Source organism: Microtus pennsylvanicus, chromosome 1 (assembly GCF_037038515.1).
Source record: "Microtus pennsylvanicus isolate mMicPen1 chromosome 1, mMicPen1.hap1, whole genome shotgun sequence".
Classification (NCBI taxonomy): Eukaryota; Metazoa; Chordata; class Mammalia; order Rodentia; family Cricetidae; genus Microtus; species Microtus pennsylvanicus.
The window spans coordinates 222,383,047-222,401,449 of NC_134579.1; the positions used below are offsets into that span (position 1 = coordinate 222,383,047).

An 18,403-nucleotide genomic window follows, 5' to 3' on the forward strand; every position below is an offset into this window, starting at 1 on the left:
GATAAAAATTTTATGCAAATAAAAGTATCAGAAAAATTTCTGCAAAAACAGTACCACATTTGAATTCAAAATGAAGAGTGAAATGAAAAGTTTGAGTATCATTAAAATTTAGTATAAAAGCACCTATTTTAATAACAATAGCTTTTTATTATACCACCTAATTTGCCAAGAACATTTATCATTCATATATGCACATTTATATAAGAAATATATATGTATATATACATATATATATTTTTATGTGTATGGGTGTGTGCTTACATGAGTTTATGTGTATCACATATGTGAAAGATTCTGTGGAAGTCAGAATAGGGTATTATAGTCCCTGGAAGTGAAGTTAAACGAAGTTGTGAACTGACATATGGGTTTTGAGAATCAAACATATGTCAGTTGAAAGAGTAGTTGTTGTGGGATTCTCTTGTACACTTTAAAGATTTGTCACTTGTATTGGTTTAATAAAATGCTGATTGACCAGTAGCTGGGCAGGAAGTATAGGCAGAGCGTACAGAGTAGGAGAATTCTGGGAACAGGAAAGACAGAGGAAACATGATGTATGCAGCAGAAGTATGGATCCTATTTTTGTATCCATTCCATTAGCCTGTGTATTTTTATAGGCAGATTGAATCCATTCATAGCAAGGGATGTTAGTGAGCAGTGATTGTTAATTCCTGATATTTTGCCTGGTTTTGTTGTTAGTCGTGGTAGTGTATATGTATGTGTTTTCCTTCTTTGGAATTTTATGGAGTGATTATTATCTATTGCCTGTGTTTTTGTGGGTACAACTAACCTCCTGTATTAGAGTTTTCTGTCTCTTACTTTCTTTAGTTCTGGATTTGTGGATAGATACTGTTTAAATCTGGTTTTGTCATGGAATGTAGAAGTTTTCTCCATCTATGCTGATTGAAAGTTTTGCTGGGTATAGCAGTAAGAGCTGTTTTCCAATGTTTCTTAGTGTTTGTAAAAAATATCTGTCTAGATCAATGGCAATGAGTTTTTGATCCCACTGCACGTACTGGCTTTGGGGGAGCCTAGGCAGTTTGGATGCTCACCTTACTAGACCTGGATGGAGGTGGGTGGTCCTTGGACTTCCCACAGGGCAGGGAACCCTGATTGCTCTTTGGGCTGAGGAGGGAGGGGGACTTGGTTGGGGGAGGGGGAGGGAAATGGGAGGCGGTGGTGGGAGACAGAAATCTTTAATAAATATAAATAAATAAATAAATAAATAAGATAAAAAAATCTGTCTAGTGCTGTAGGATAATGCTCTTATACACTGTAAAGATTTGTCACTCGTATTGGTTTAATAACACTCTGATTGGCCACTAGCCATACAGGAAATATAGGCAGAGAAACCAGATTAGGAGAATTCTAGGAAGAGGAAATTCACAGAGACAGTCATCAGCCAGACACAGAGCAAGCAAGATTAAAATGCCTCACAAAAAAAAAAAAAAAAAAAAAAAAAAAAAAAAAAAAAAGCACCATGCCACTTGACTTCACATAGAGAAATAAGCCTGAGAAACAGGCCAAATAGTTTATAATTAATATAAGCTTTTGTGTGTTTATTTGGAACTGAATGCCTGTGAGAACAATCAGACAGAAACTTCTGTCTACAGTCTGGGAACGTCAGGCTTTTGGAGTCTACTGAGGAGTTGATGTAATTCTGATAGGTATGCCTTTAGATACTACTTGCTTTTTTCCTTTGTAGCTCTTAAAATTCTGTCCTTATTTGGTATATTTAGAGACAATTTTAGAGACAATTACCTTCTATGTTTTTGTTGAATATGTTTTCTGTGTCTTTGAATCTATTTGTCTTCTTCTATCCCTCTTATTATTAGGTTTTGTCTTTTCATGGGGTCCCAAATTTCTTGGAAATTTTTGTTAGGAATTTATTGGGTTTAACATTTCTCTGACTGAGGAATCTATTTCCTCTTTCTTCAATCTCTTGTAATTTGTTGATGATGCTTGCATCTTTAGTTTCTGTTCACTTCCCCAGATTTTTTATTTTCAGATTTTTTTTTTGGTTTGTGTGTTGCTTATTAATTCTATTTCAGTTTTAAAGTCTTGAACCATTTTCTTTACATGTTTGATTGTTTTTGTTGGTTTCGTTGCTGTTGGATTCTTTGCTTTCTTTGAGATATTTTATTGATTTTGTCTTATTTTGTTTATATTTTTCCTTGACTTCTCCAAAGGAATTTTTATTTCCTCTTTAAGAGCCAACATCATCTTCATAAAGTAATTTTAAAGTTCATTTTCTTATGTGTCAGCTGCAATACAATGTTCAGGTTTTGCTGTAGTAAGATCACTGGATTCTGGTGATTCTATATTTCTTTTTCAGTTGTGAATGTATGATATGTGATCCCCCATTGTATGCTGTATGTTTTATTACCATTGTTAATAAAGAATTTGCTTCAGCCTGTGTCTGGCCAGAATAAAGCCAGGTGGGAAATTCAAACATAGATATATTGAGACAGTAGGTAGAATCAGAGAAGTGCCATGTATCTTCCAAAGAAGAAGGATGCCAGAGACTTACTGGTAGGCCACAGCCTCATGGTGATGAATAGATTAATAGAAATATGTTAATTTTGAATGTAAGAGCTAGCTATGAATATATCAAGGCTATTGGCCAAATAGTTTTGCAATTAGTGTAGTTTCTATGTGACTATTCAGGTCTGGACAGCCAGGAACTGAATGAGAAGTCTTTATTTACAAATGCATTCTTACTTACCTTTTCTTCTCACTGGTTGCTTTGTGCCTATGCATGTATTCACCATGCAGTAGATGGCAATTAATGAAGAAACCCTTAATTGGTCAAAATGCATAAAATAAGCCACTTTGGGTTTTTCAGTACTAAATATGACATACACATCACACTGCTCTCCTTCATCTTTACCATAAGAGAATGAAGAAAGATTGTAAGAACCAGAGGTCATGGATAATGACACTATGGAACAGTGTTTTCTAGACACAAGAAGGCAGATGCTCATATGAACATTTCACAATGAATATGACATTATGCAGAAGTCTGCACAAGCTCAAATCAATGCAAAAAATACCACTGTAAACAGATGAATGAAAAACCAAGTTAGCTGAAAACTTTTATGGCATTTGATAGCTACATAAGAGGTAGAATCTATTTTATTTAATGATGTGGATGTGATCCCTGACAGGTCAACCAAAGCCCTGGGAAAGCTCCAGTCTATTAAAAAAATAAAACCTGAATTTCATGGGGGGGGGAGAACAAAAGAAAATTAATTTTTTTTATTGAGCTATATATTTTTCTCTCCTCCCCTACCCTCTTCATCCCTCCTCTTTTACCCTCTTCGAAGATTCCTTCATTCATTATACTCAGGAGATCTTGTCTTTTTCTACTTTGCTTGTAAATTAGATTTTTGTTATCTAGGGTATCTGGAATTGGGAATTGTATGGTGTTTGTTTATTTGTTCATTTTTTGTTTTATTTCTGAAGGCCACTTATGAGTGAGTACATATTATATTTGTCTTTCTGATCTGGATTACCTCACTCAATATGATCTTTTCTAGATCCATCCAGTTGCCCACATAATTCTGTGATATATATATATATACATGTATGTGTGCTTATTTTTGTACGTGTGTGTGTATGTGTGCACATGCACGTTTGCCTCTGCATCTGACACTAGCAGTAGACTTTGTGTAGATTCTTCAACTATTTTTGTCTGAGTTTTTTCAGTCATGATCTTCCACTGAACCTGTAGTTCACAAACTTACCTAAGTTGGATGACTAACAAGCTCTAGAGTATCCTCACTTGTCTACCTCTTTAGCCCTGAAAAGATGCCCGGATAGGATATGCAGGGTAGAGAAGCTGTGGATGGAAGGACCTAGGGAAGTCTGTTCAAAATACATTGTATGGAGTTCTTTTTTTTTTTTATAGAGTTCTTAAATCATTAATGAAATCATTGCTTTAAAGAATCTTCAGCATACTGCTTGGTAAATGATTGCCTGATTGTCTATGGTTCCATCTAGTGTCCAAAACTTGTAAAAACACTGCTTTTGAGGCTAAAACAGTGAACTTGGGGTTTGTCTTTTCCAGGTCTGAGTAAAAGCTTACCCATGTGTTCCTTCTACTCACTTACAGACCTATCTGCTGATGGCTGTTTTCAATAATGGTCCTCATTTTCTAATTGTCTATCAGGGCTTGAATATGTACATTTTAAATAAGCTGTGTAAATAAAAGGACGTTGGGATTTTATTTTTTTCCACAAAGAAGTTAAACAAAACTGAAGGGACATTTTTATACTATAGTGTAATATGATTCTAAATATTTATACTTTTTTAATTTAAATTCATGTAACAAGAAAAGTATATTCGGCAAATATGTTTTAAATAGTAAATTATTAAACATTCAAACCATAAATAAAATGATTAAGTAAGAAAATGTTATATTTTTTTGTTTATAAATTTTTATTTATGTTTATATTAAATCGCCTGCACAGAGCTTATTATTTTTCTAAGTTATAATAGAAAGTTAATGTGTGTATTTAGAAAATAATGACTGACACAAATTTAGATTTGAGTGGCAGAAGTCAGAAATCTTCAATATTTAAAATTTGCAGGATGAATACAAGCTATGGGATTCTTGCTCTGAGATACAATTACACTGAGACTGAAGCTGAGCAAGATTGTCAGTCTTTTACTATAAATAGAAAGCTATTGAAATTCAGTTCCTTTCGTGAACCTATTATGGACTATGTATATCAGCCAATCAAACTGATGTATTTACTAACTGTGTATGAAAAGGTTTTATGTCAACTCCCTATTCTCAGAAAGTACTTGTACTTGACAATATTTGCATTAAGAGCTCCTATATTGAGGGTGTCCTATATAGACAATATAGACACATCAATATATGAAAAGAATTATGAATTTACAGTACTGATATTTTTCAGTAACATTTTTACTTTTTCTTGTGACATTTGAAATAATTTAGCTACAAAGATTAAAATCTTAAATATGTTGCTAACTACAAAGAACTTTTACGTATAAAAGACATTCTTTGTAAAATTGCAAGTTGTTAAAATTAATACCAAGACTAGGAAATACCTCAATGGCATAGCACACTTTGCTATCATGCTTGACTCCCTAGAGTTAGTTCCCAGTTCTAACAAGTAAAGCAACGGTAACAACCCAAATGTTACTGAGAGTGATAATTACTTCTTCAAATAATAAATAATGACAGTATTTCTCAGTAATCACTAGTGTATTTTCAGGAACACATATCCCAGTGGCAGTGACACCATTAGGGATCCACACAAGCCTTTGGAAAGATTCATCTGGGATCTCATTCATTCAACTCCCATTGGCATAAAAATATAGTAAAAGCCCTTAATTCCTGTGTGAAATTATTCATTTTGTCTACTAGGGAACTATCCTTTCCTTGGTAAGTCACTTTTGTGTGGAGTTAGATGGGTTTTCGTTGCATAAAAGTTAGGTTTTGTAAGTCTGAACAAAAATAAAAATAGGTGACTCAATGCAAAAATCTACCTATAAATTGCTTTTGTCTGCACAAATAGTATATTTTTTTCTGACAAGTATTGTGCAGTAATCTGTAACATTCTTGTGTAAATACATTTTTGGTTTCAAATAAGAAATTACCATTCTGTCAGTCTGATAATTTGACATATTTTATGCTATAATTGAATACAAAATTGCTAGAAGTGTATAAAAATTTGTGATTTTTTTTATGATTCAGTTGATATCTATTTTCTGAGGAGTTGAGACTTTTCTGTCTTCTGCTTCTTCTCCGTGTGCCTTTGACTCTTGGTATCATTTATCTTTTTAGACAACCACAAGGAATATTTTATCACAGGAGCGGCTGCCATTATTCCAGGAAATGAGAAAATATTTTCTGCTCTTCAGCCTGTCTCAATGTGATCTAACTATACATTCTGAACAACCCCCATGATTGTTACTCCTCCTGTCTTCGACTAAAAACACATTTCAATTTAAATCATTCCTGTTAACTTTTAGACTAATGTCTTTGTATATTATTTCAAGCATCTACCTGACAGTTGATATGAATGAGAATGTAGTTTTGTGAACTAATGCATTATACAACTTTGGAACAATTTTTTTATCTTAAGTTTTTTGTCAATTTCCCCTTTAAACTCAAATTTCCTATTTCTTCATTTTTACATCTACAAGAAAATTCAATTAGCTACACCAAAAATATTTGGAATTCTTTGTTATACTTGAGAAGCCTTAAACAACTTGTAGTTACTGTTGATAAAGTAGTGTCAGCATAAGTAAAATACAGTTTTCTACATGTTATTCTGTCTAAAGGGTAATACGTAGAAAAGATAACTAGAAAGCGGGTGAATTAAGACATTATAGATAGATGATAGACAGACATATGAAAAATTGCCAGACTGACAAATAAATAAGTAGATAATTAATTCTGTAATTTAATACAGAACCACTGAAAGATATATCATAGTAGCCTTATATATTATAATGTTTATTAAGTTTCACAAAGTTGGATAACGTGTAAGGAAAACAGATTATAACTTAATTTACATTAACTTAAATTTAATGTATTGCTAAAAGCAGACAAAACATAAGAAATTATTTCTACTATCTAGAGAAAATATGACACACCATCACACTCTGTTGATAAATGCATTTGAGTAGAACTTTCTGGTAACCAGCCATCTGGGCTTTGATGTACACATGTTGTGGGGATGTTTTAATCATTGAATGTGAAAAACCTCATCCCTATCATCAACACTTCCTTAGCACAAATTGTTCTAATAATGGAATAAAGTAATAATCCAGAATCAGCTATGTTCCATTTATGGTTTTCTTATACAACATCAATGTATTTGTTGACTACTTTGTTCATTTGTTTTACATTCTTCAAGACAATGTTCAAGATAAAGTACAGATTTCTCTTTTTTATTGAAAAAAAAATTTTCTGCCTCCTCCCAGCCTCCCATTTCCCTCATCCTCTTCCCGCCCCTCTCCCCCTCCCCCCACTCCTCTCCCCCTCCCTCTCCAGTCCAAAGAGCAGTCAGGGTTCTCTGCCCTGTGAAAAGTCCAAGGTCCTCCCCCTCTCCATCCAGGTCTAGGAAGATGAACATCCAAACTGGCTAGGCTCCCACAAAGACCGAACATGAAGTAGGAACAAAACCCCATGCCATTGTCCTTGGCTTCTCATCAGCCCTCATTGTCTGCCATGTTCCGAGAGTCCGGTTTTATCCCATGCTTTTTCAGTCACAGTCCAGCTGGCCTTGGTGAGCTCCCAATAGATCAGCCCCACTGTCTCAGTGGGTGGGTGCACCTCTCGTGGTCCTGACTTCCATGCTCATGTTCTCCCTCCTTCTGCTCCTCATTGGGACTTTGGGAGCTTAGTCTGATGTTCCAGTGTGGGTCTCTGTCTCTATCTCCATCCATCGCTAGATGAAGGTTCTATGGTGATATGCAAGATATTCATCAGTATGGCTATAGTATAGGGTCATTTCAGGTTCCCTCAGCTGCCCAAGGAACTAACTGAGGACATTGCCCTGGGCACCTGGGAGCCACTCTAGGTTCAAGTCTCTACCAACCCTAAGGTGGTTCCCTTAATTAAGTTATGTGATTCCCTACTCCTCTATCCAACCTTGTTTTATCCCCAATCATCCTGTTTCCCCAAGTTCCCCTCATCCTCTCCTTCTCACTTTTCTCTCCTCTTCTCCTCTTACCCCCATCCCACTCCACCCCCAAGATCCCAATTTTTTTGCCCAGCAATCTTGTCTATTTCCCATAGCAGGGATAATAACTATATGTCTTTCTTTGGGTTCACCTTCTTATTTAGCTTCTTTAGGATCACCAATTATAGACTCTGTGACCTTTATTTATGGCTAGAAACCAATTAAGAGTGAATACATCCCATGATCCTCTTTTTGGGTCTGGGTTACCTCACTCAGGATAGTGTTTTCTATTTCCATCCATTTGCATGCAAAATTCGAGAAGTCATTGTTTTTTATGGCAGAGTAGTACTCTAATATGTATATATTCCACACTTTCTTCATCCATTCTTCCATTGAAGGACATCTAGGTTGTTTCTAGGTTCTGGCTATTACAAATAATGCTGCTATGAACATAGTTGAACAAATGCTTTTGTCATATGATCGGGCATCTCTTGGGTATATTCCCAAGAGTGGTATTGCTGGGTCCAGGGGTAGGTTGATCCCAAATTTCCTGAGAAACCGCCACACTGATTTCCAAAGTGGTAGCACAAGTTTGCATTCCCACCAGCAATGGATAAGGGTACCCCTTCCTAAACAGCCTCTCCAGCAAAGGCTATCCTTGGTGTTTTTGATTTTAGCCATTCTGACAGGTGTAAGATGATATCTCATAGTTGTTTTGATTTGCATTTCTCTGATTGCTAAGGAGGTTGAGCATGACGTTAAATATCTTTTGGTCATTTGAATTTCCTCTGTTAAGAATTCTCTGTTCAGTTCAGTGCCCCATTTTTTAATTGGGTTAATTAGCATTTTAAAGTCAAGTTTCTTGAGTTCTTTATATATTTTGGAGATCAGACCTTTGTCTGTTGCGTGGTTGGTGAAGATCCCAGTCAGGAGGTTGCCTTTTTTGTCTTAGTGACAGTGTCCTTTGCTTTACAGAAGCTTCTCAGTTTCAGGAGGTCCCATTTATTCAATGTTGCTGCTGATGTCTGTGTTGCTGGGGTTATACATAGGAAACGATCGCCTGTGCCCATCTGTTGTAGGGTACTTCCCACTTTCTCTTCTATCAGGTTCAGTGTGTTCGGATTGATATTGAGGTTTTTGATCTATTTGGACTTGAGTTTTGTGCATGGTGATAGATATGGGTCTATTTTCATTCTTCTACAGGTTGACATCCAGTTGTGCCAGCACCATTTGTTAAAGATGCTTTCTTTCTTCCATTGTATACTTTTAGCTCCTTTATCGAAAATGAGGTGTTCATAGGTTTGTGGGCTAAAAACCGGGTCTTCTATACGATTCCATTGGTCGACTTCTCTGTTTTTATGCCAGTAGCACGCTGTTTTCATTACTGTAGCTCTGTAATAGAGTTTGAAGTCAGGGATGGTAATGCCTCCAGAAGATCCTTTATTGTATAGGATTGTTTTGGCTCTCCTGGGTTTTTTGTTTTTCCATATAAAGTTGATTATTGTCCTCTCAAGATCTGTGAAGAATTTTAATGGGACCTTGATGGGGATTGCAGTGAATCTATAAATAGCCTTTGGTAGAATTGCCATTTTTATTATGTTGATCCTCCCAATCCAAGAGCAAGGGAGATCCTTCCATTTTCTGGTATCCTCTTCAATTTCTTTCTTCAGTGCCTTAAAGTTCTTGTCAAATAGATCTTTCACTTCCTTGGTTAGAGTTACCCCCACATATTTTATGCTGTCTGTGGCTATCGTGAAAGGTGATGATTCTCTGGTTTCCCTCTCTGCTTCCATATCATTTGTGTATAAGAGGGCGACTGATTTTTTTGGAGTTGATCTTGTATCCTGCCACATTACTAAACGTGTTTATCGGTTGAAGGAGTTCTTTGGTGGAGTTTTTGGGTTCCCTTATGTACACTATCATATCATCTGCAAATAATGAAAGTTTAACTTCTTCCTTTCCTATTTGAATCCCCTTGATCCCCTTATGCTGTCTTATTGCTATTGCTAAAATTTCAATATTTATATGTTTCAATATCTATATTGAAGAGGTATGGAGAGAGTGGACAGCCTTGTCGTGTTCCTGATTTTAGTGGGATGGCTTTGAGTTTCTCTCCGTTTAATTTGATATTAGCTGTCGGCTTGCTGTAAATAGCTTTACAGATTTCTTTTACTTCAAGATTGAATCAAGTGAAATCATTCAAATACTTCGTGTTTTACCATTTAAGTATGCTGAGAGCACAGAAAATATGATTGACATGCTTCTCAGATACTATTTGTTTCATAGTACAATAAAATTGTTAGCTATTTTTGTTACTTGTTTTTATTCATGAAAATTCCAGATAAAGTTATTATAAATTAATTTATGACTAAATGTTGCCCAAACTTTATTGAGTAAACTACTTAGTATTTAGTAGTTATTGATTTTTGGTAAGCACTATTTACCAAAGTTACAAAACTAGATAATCAACATTATCAGCTTTTTTGATATATGAGAAACACTAATGGAATTATTCTAATTTTTTCTTACTGCTTAATGTTCCTGAAAACTGATTTAATTTCACTAATAATGCTCCTGTTTTATAGTTGGAAAATATAAGTGTTAACCTAGTATGGATTTTGTAATACTACTACATCAACACTTGCAAAAATAAACCCATGTGTTTTAGTTAGCATTAATATTGCTGTAGTGAATCACCATGTCCAAAACAACTTGGGGAAGAAAGGGTTTATTTATCTTAGACTTCTACATCATTGTTCATCATCAGAGGACATCAGGACAGGAACTCAAACAGGGCAGAAACTGATGCAGAGACCATGGATGGGTGAAGATAACTGGTTTGCTCATCATGGCTTGCTCATACAGCTTTCTTATAGAACCCAGAACACCAGCCAAGAAGTAGACTGATTCACAAGCAACTGGGCTCTCTCAAATAAATCACTAATTAAGAAAAATGCCTTATAGTGTTGTCTACCATTCAATCTTTTGGAGAAATTTTCTCCAAAGAGGGACCTTTCTCCTCTTCAATGACTCTAGCTTGTGTTAGGATGGCACAACACATCATGCCTGTACCTTAAATGTGTGGGGGTAGGGGAAGAACAAAAAGAAAAGGAAGTAAACTGTTCTATTTTTTTTTGATGCCAGAAGAAAGACATGAGATATCAATTTATATCAATATCAAATATAATTTTTCTTTTAACATTGTGTTTTCATCAATGACTTCATTCTTGGCATCTGTATACTCCATTATATTTGAGTACAGAAATGTAAACAAAAACATGCCTTGTTCTGGCTTAAAAAAGGAAAAGTCAGTCGTGCAGTGTCAAAAAGAATGGTGAATCAAAATACACAAAGTAGCCTTCAGTTTAATCTTTGACCAAATTCTGAAATACATCTCTCAGATATTGTGTTTGGAAACAGCTTGATCATAGACCTTTTTTTTTTTATTTAACTAGCCTTTATAAAATAATGAAATAAGCTTTTTCTGGAGTATTTCACTTTTCTGACCTGTATTATACTTTTAAGCTTTTACAGTTCTCCAAAAGAAAAAAGAAAAACTGCACCTGCATGGAGTTTACAATTGAAAACTATACCTTGGTCACTGAATTCATCTTGTTAGGTTTCCCAACAAAACCTGCACTCCAGGTTGTTTTATTCCTAGTGTTTCTGACATTGTATAGTATGATTTTAACAGGGAATATTGGCTTGATGTTGTTAATTAGGACAGACCCACATCTTCAAACCCCTATGTACTTTTTCCTTAGCAACCTTTCCTTTGTAGACCTGTGCTATTCCTCAGTAATTGTTCCCAACATGCTAGTCAACTTCCTCTCAGCAAAGAAATCTATTTCTTACATTGGCTGTGCTCTCCAGTTTTATTTCTTCTGTACATTTGCGGATACTGAATCCTTTATTCTGGCTGCCATGGCCTATGATCGCTATGTTGCCATCTGCAATCCTTTGCTGTACACAGTTGCAATGTCCAGGAACCTCTGCATATGGTTGGTCGTGCTGTCATATGTTGGCGGCAACATGAGTTCCCTGGTTCACACATCTTTCGCCTTTATTCTAATATATTGTGACAAAAATGTCATCAATCATTTCTTCTGTGACCTCCCTCCTCTGCTGAAGCTTTCCTGCACAGACACGTCCATTAACGAATGGCTGCTGTCCACATATGGGAGTTCTGTGGAGGTCATCTGCTTCATCATCATCATCGTCTCCTACTTCTTCATCCTTCTCTCCGTCTTGAAGATCCGCTCAACAAGTGGGAGGAAGAAAACTTTCTCCACCTGTGCCTCTCACCTCACCTCCGTGGCCATCTATCAGGGCACGCTGCTCTTCATTTATTCTCGGCCCAGCTCGCTCTATTCCCCCAGTACTGATAAAATCATCTCAGTGTTCTACACCATCATCATCCCAGTACTCAACCCACTGATTTACAGTTTGAGAAATAAAGATGTAAAAGATGCCACCAAGAAAGCTCTAAGATTTAAGGTACGATCTCAATGACAAGGACCACTTTAAGATTCATCTCGCTCCAACTGCAGGTGCCTAGGAGGGAACTTGCAGCAACATTAACAGCAAATGCACAAGTATTCAACTGAGACAACTGTTCAACTCTTATTTAATACCACAGTCATATGTAATCATAATCCCAAGACATGGTATACTTTAAAGAGTTCAAAGTGAAGTTGGGTGTTGCATGGTACATTTCTAATTCCAGAGTTCAGAAAACAGAGACAGACACAAAAGTACCATGAATGTACAATCTGAGGCCCTCTCCTCTCCTCTCCTCTTTTTCCTTTTCTTTCTTCTCTCTTTTCCTCTCCTCCCCTCTCCTGTTTTCTCTTCTCCTCTCCTCACCTCTCCTCTCCTTTCTTCTCCTTTCCTCTCCTTACCTCTCTTTTCCTCATCTCCCCTCTTCTCCCCCCTTTTCCTCTCCTCACTTTCCTTTTCTCTCCTCTCCTCCTCTCCCCTCCCCTCTCGTGTCTTCTCCTCTCTTCTCCTTTCCTCTCTTCTCCTTTCCTCTCTTTTCCTCCCCTCTCTTCTCCTCATCTCCCCTCTCCTCCCCTCCTTTTCCTCTCCTCTCCTCTCCTTGTCTCTTCTCCTCTCTTCTCTCCACCTCTCTGCTACTCTCTCCTCTCCCCTCCCCTCCTCTCTTTTCCTTGTCTCCTCTCTTCTCCTCCCCTTTCTTGTCCTTCCCTTTCCTCTTTTCTCTTTTCCTCATCTCCTCTCCTCCCCTCTTCTTCCCTTTCCTTTCCTCTCCTCTCCTCCTTTTTCCTCCCTTCCTTTCTCAGGAAGTGCAGCCTGCCTATAAAGTGTACAAGGTCTAGAAAATACCTCTCTAATTAAGGCCCAGTAAACTTAAGAATTCAATACAAAAGGAGAGAACCAAGACCTGTAAATGTCCTCTGACCTCCAAACTGGTATTCTGGCATATGTATGCCCAGACACATGAATACACACAAAACACACACGCATGAGAGAAAGAATGAAAGAAAGAAAGAAAGAAAGAAAGAAAGAAAGAAAGAAAGAAAGAAAGAAAGAAAAGGATAATTGTAAAAATAAAAAATACTATTTAGATAAGCAATATCCTTAGCAATTCAACCTCTCAGAGATGCAAATTAAATCTACAGTGAGTTTCAGCTGATACAAAATAATGACTATTTTCTGAACGAAAATAATAAATGCCTGTGAGGATGTGTGGAATTGGGAAAAATTATTAATTGTTTGTAGAATCATAAATGGGTACAGCCAACACAGAAAATGTGGAAGTTTCTTAAGAAGCTAAAACCAGAAGTAGGATCTGACTCATCATGCCATTCTTGGGCATACACCCAAAGGACTACAGCCTACACAGAAATACTTACACTGCATATCCATAGTAAATACTGCTGTTTATTCAAAAACATTGAAAAATGAAATCAGCATCCTTCCCCCTTATGAAAGAATAGACACTAAAAAGAGTGTATATATACAGCATGGAATTTTATTTTTGCTTTATAAAAAGCAGAATTCTAAAATTCTGGGAAAATAAATTGATCTGAAAATTAGTATGTAATAGAGGGTATCTTGGTCTCATAAATATGAATACTACATGTTCTCACTCAGAAACAGATTCTAGCTTATAATTTTGATATGCACATGTGTGTATAGATCATTAAATATCATAGCCTTCTCTGGCAGGAATCATCAAAGGGTACCTGGGAGAATGCATGAGGCTGAAGACAGAATCATAGAATAAACCAGGAGAACTGAAGGTCAATACTAAACAGTCCTGAGTTTATTTCTCAGCCAGCATATATACTGCAGACAAATGGTAGGAAAAAAGTTCAGTACAGATATCTAACCACCTCCATGCACTGTCCTTGTGAGGAAGCTCAAACAGGTGTTTTATCTTATTCAGCTAAGCAGCTTCTAAGGTCTAATGAGGAGTGCCTCTTGGTGGCATACACCCCAGCCCAAATCTTAATGGGGAAAATGTGCTCTTTCAACTGGGCAAAAATGCTTTTTCCTGTGGGTTAATCATAACTTTCTCACAGTCATCAATACAACAGTGACTAAAACAGTCTTAAGGTTTCTAGGTGAAAAAAAACAGAAAGTTGAAGAAGGAGTGTACTAAATGTGTAGAATGTATAACATCATGAAATTAATGTTGTCAGCATCTTCAATGGGGATAAGAACATGATATTGCTGTAGCCAGTGAGGTATTCAGTGTTTGTAAGTGCTTATTCTGCAAGCATGAAGAACTGAGTGTGAACCTACAGCATCATTTAAAAATTGTAAGGTCCTGTAATGCCAACACTGTAGGGCAGGTGCAGGTAGTCCTGAGAGCTCACTGCAGCCAGACTAGCCACCAATCTTCAGTTTTAGATTAAATTAGAGACATTTCATCCATAGAAAGAGAGTGCCAGGAAAATATCAAACACCATCCTCTGGTTTCAAAGGAGAGTCAATGGACAAACCCACAATATCAAACACACATAGACAATGACAAATAGTTGCACACACACATACCTACACACATAAGTACACATACACACAAATGAGCATGCAATTTCAAGTATAAAATGTGTCCTTAACATTGGCATTCATGATGATGAATTATTTAAATAACCAAAGAGCAACAAGAAAGCCCCAATAAATTGAATGACCACCATAAAATAGATTTGTTTGTGTGTACATGCACATGTGTGAAGAATTTAGCCATTAAAGGAAACATACTCTGTTGCATGTAAACACCGCTGACATGATAAGCTGAGTGTAAATATACAAAGTCTTTTGCAAGAGGCTACATTTTGCTTAGTTATAATTTTATGTTTTGCCCTATATAGGCAGCTACTTATCAACAGAAATGTGTGTTCCAGAGACTGCAGACAGCTCAGAAGGGAGAATGACTGCTAATGAACCTGAATTTATTACTGAAGCTTTAAGGAGTTTCTATAATTAAATAGTGTTGATGCCTACACAGCCAGTCAGTACACTGCTACCAAATAAGTTTTTGTTTTAAATGGGTGAATACTATGCTACCTCATTTTATTAAGAAATAAAACAATTATGTCAAAACTGACATATTTCTGAAATAATGGAAATGTAGTATATAGTACTACATAAAAGAAATGGGGAGGTAAAGACTGGAAGCTGTGTAAGTTTTGTTAAATTTCTACTTTGAATGAAGAAGTAAACCTTAGGCTATATTTTATATTTTTAAATAGTTAATAGTTTTCCTACTGATTTATATTTATTTGGTTACCATAATAAAGAATTAGCACTGGACTTACGACATACAATACAGACCCAGAATTATAATTAATCACACCAAAGCCTGAGGGAAATATTTTCAGAATCTGAAATCCCAAATGTCAATGGATAATATAAAATGCTACCTGCTTTATGCCCATCTGACAGAAACCTGTTCAACTAAGGTAAGTTCTAAATTTTCAGATCTAAACTATACAATATGTTTCCTAAATATCACCTTCAATAAAAAAGAATTTGTAACTTAGTCATTTATTTTACTTTCTTGGTTATTCAGTTTATGAATTTTTCCATGTAATGACTAACAATATTTATTTGCAGAGAACTAGAAGAATGTGACTGAACTTAATATAGCAGTAACAGAATAAAATGTTATTTTACTCTGGTCGCATGGCAAGGACATTATTTATAACTGTGAAAACACATGCATAAACTTAACAAATATTGATGTAAAAAGTATGTGCAAACAACGAACAGCATATTCAAATGGAGCCCATTTGAGACCATGCCATGACTTGTTAGGTCTAGAAAATCCCTCAAATGCTCTTCACCCACATTCCAACTTTTATATACTATGAAGGACAAAGAGATACATCACACTGCTGAATAAAGAAACAAACAGTCCATACACAGATAGGAGGAAGAAAGAGAAAGAGAGAGAATCAGACACAGAGAGGAGAAAAAGAGGTAGGGACAGACACAGAAAGGGAGACTGGGAGACAGAAAGATCCTATATGTGCCAGAAATATTTTTATGTATATTGTCCAATTTCCAGAGGTTTGGCAATTTATTAAATGATATTTATATTCTGAATGGAATATTTGTGCAAGTTCTATCAATCTTCGATATCTTTTCTGTGCCCAGACATGTACAGTCATAGACATTCTCTGTCTAATCCCATGGAGTGACAAATCACAATAGTTTCAAATATTATGCAGGGTAGGAAGTGCTAGATTTTGGAAAATACTGGTGGAGAACTCTCTTACTGTTTCAGTAAGAGAAGTGCCCTGGGCTAAATAGTTAAATACCTAGGAGCTACCAGAGACTCCATGGGCAGATGAAGAGAGCCCATGAAGCTAGGTCTTCCTTCTCTTTCTGCCTCATATGCACTACTATCAGATAAAGCAGGGATTGGTGAAACCCTTCAGTTACTGGTGTGTATGAGGTAGAAAGCTGCTAGGCATGAAGTAGTAAAAACACTGAATCTTTGTCAATTTCCAATATTATATATAATGATCTATTTTAAAATCAAGCTTAAGGCAATTGCAAAATAAAAGTTTGTTGTTGTTCTGTTTTTATGGCATATGACTTTAGTCAGAATACTCACCTGTGCATAGGAGACCCTTGGCTAATGAGAACAAGCAATAAGGAAACCTGAATCAGGTATAGTAACATAAAAAGCCTATTAGGATTATTCAGTAACCTAGTCTATATACTATAACTGGCAGAAAACTCTTCACAACCATCATGTTTTTTTTTAAGGAAAATAATAAGATTCCTTTTTTTTGTCACGTGAGTACTCCAAAACACAGAAGAAGGTCTGTTGCACTGTCTGTAATGCCATAATTCCCTGATGTCACTTTGAATTTAAAATAGTTCTGTCAGCCAAACATGTCAAAACGTGACTCACAATAATTAGGGAACTTGTAGAAAGCAGCGCGTTTCATGAATCTCAAGGAAATGAGATCAAATTTTCCAAACAGACTAGCTGAGATGTTAGTTCTTAAATCATTTAACCAAAGAGCATCTTTAAACTGACTGATGACTCTCTTGTAGTAAAATAGTAACATCTGAAGCCAATTGCATTCTGTCTTACAGGTGCATGGTTCATACTCAGAAAGCAAAATATACATTTTGCATCCTCTTGAACATTTTCTAAACTATTCAGAAATGCAAAGAAGAATGGAGAGGGAAAATTGCTCTGCCTTTACTGAGTTCATATTAATGGGAATTACCAACAACTATGAGGTAAAAGTGGTTCTGTTCACAATATTTCTACTGGTTTACCTCATTAACCTTGTGGGAAATCTTGGATTGATTTTCTTAATTAAAGTGGATACCCAACTTCAAACTCCTATGTACTTCTTCCTTAGTAACCTCTCTTTCTGTGACCTCTGCTATTCCACAGCAGTTGGGCCCAAGATGCTGACGGACATATTTGGCAATGACAAGTCAATTCCTTTTTTTGGCTGTGCTCTGCAATTCTTCATTGCCTGTACATTTGTAGATTCAGAATGCATACTGCTGGCAGTGATGGCCTTTGACCGGTACCAAGCCATCAGCAACCCCTTACTTTACACAGTGAACATGTCCAGCAACCTGTGCTCCTTCCTCATGGCTGGGGTTTATCTTGTAGGTGTGGCAGACTCTTTGATACACACAACACTGACATTCCACTTATGCTTCTGTGGGTCTAATGAAATAGATCATTTCTTTTGTGATATCCCTCCAATCTTACTACTGTCCTGCTCAGACACACAGGTCAATGAGTTAGCAATATTTACAATTTTTGGGTTTATTGAACTGAGTACCATCTCAGGAGTTCTTGTTTCTTATTGTTACATCATCTCATCAGTCCTGAAGATCCGCTCTTCTGAGGGAAGAGTTAAAGCTTTCTCTACCTGTGCCTCTCATCTGACTGCAGTTGCAATTTTCCAAGGAACTGTGCTCTTCATGTATTTCAGGCCAAGTTCTTCCTATTCCCTAGATCAAGACAAAATGAGCTCACTGTTCTATATCCTTGTGATTCCCATGCTGAACCCTCTGATTTACAGCCTGAGGAACAAGGATGTGAAAGAAGCCCTGAACAAACTGAAAAATAAAATATGCAATTAAATAACTATTTTAAGTTTTGACCTTTCTCATGTAGAGTCATTTTGTTTTTCTAAAAATTATGTCACATGAAAAATGAAATTTCATTTAATATTTACTTAAATGTATTTAATGAATTTAGTATTGATTTTAATGTCAAATCACAGAAA

General features: G+C 36.2%; 2 protein-coding genes across 2 annotated transcripts; both read left to right on the forward strand.

Moving 5' to 3' along the window:
- The first annotated feature begins 11,228 nt into the window (after positions 1-11,228).
- Or5i1 (olfactory receptor family 5 subfamily I member 1) lies at positions 11,229-12,173 on the forward strand. The gene has a single exon (XM_075947236.1). It carries the CDS (start codon positions 11,229-11,231, stop codon positions 12,171-12,173), a length of 945 nt encoding a protein of 314 aa, XP_075803351.1.
- A 5,139-nt stretch (positions 12,174-17,312) lies between these two features.
- Positions 17,313-18,257, forward strand: LOC142834604 (olfactory receptor 5W2-like). The gene has a single exon (XM_075947384.1). It carries the CDS (start codon positions 17,313-17,315, stop codon positions 18,255-18,257), a length of 945 nt encoding a protein of 314 aa, XP_075803499.1.
- The last annotated feature ends 146 nt before the right edge of the window (positions 18,258-18,403 follow it).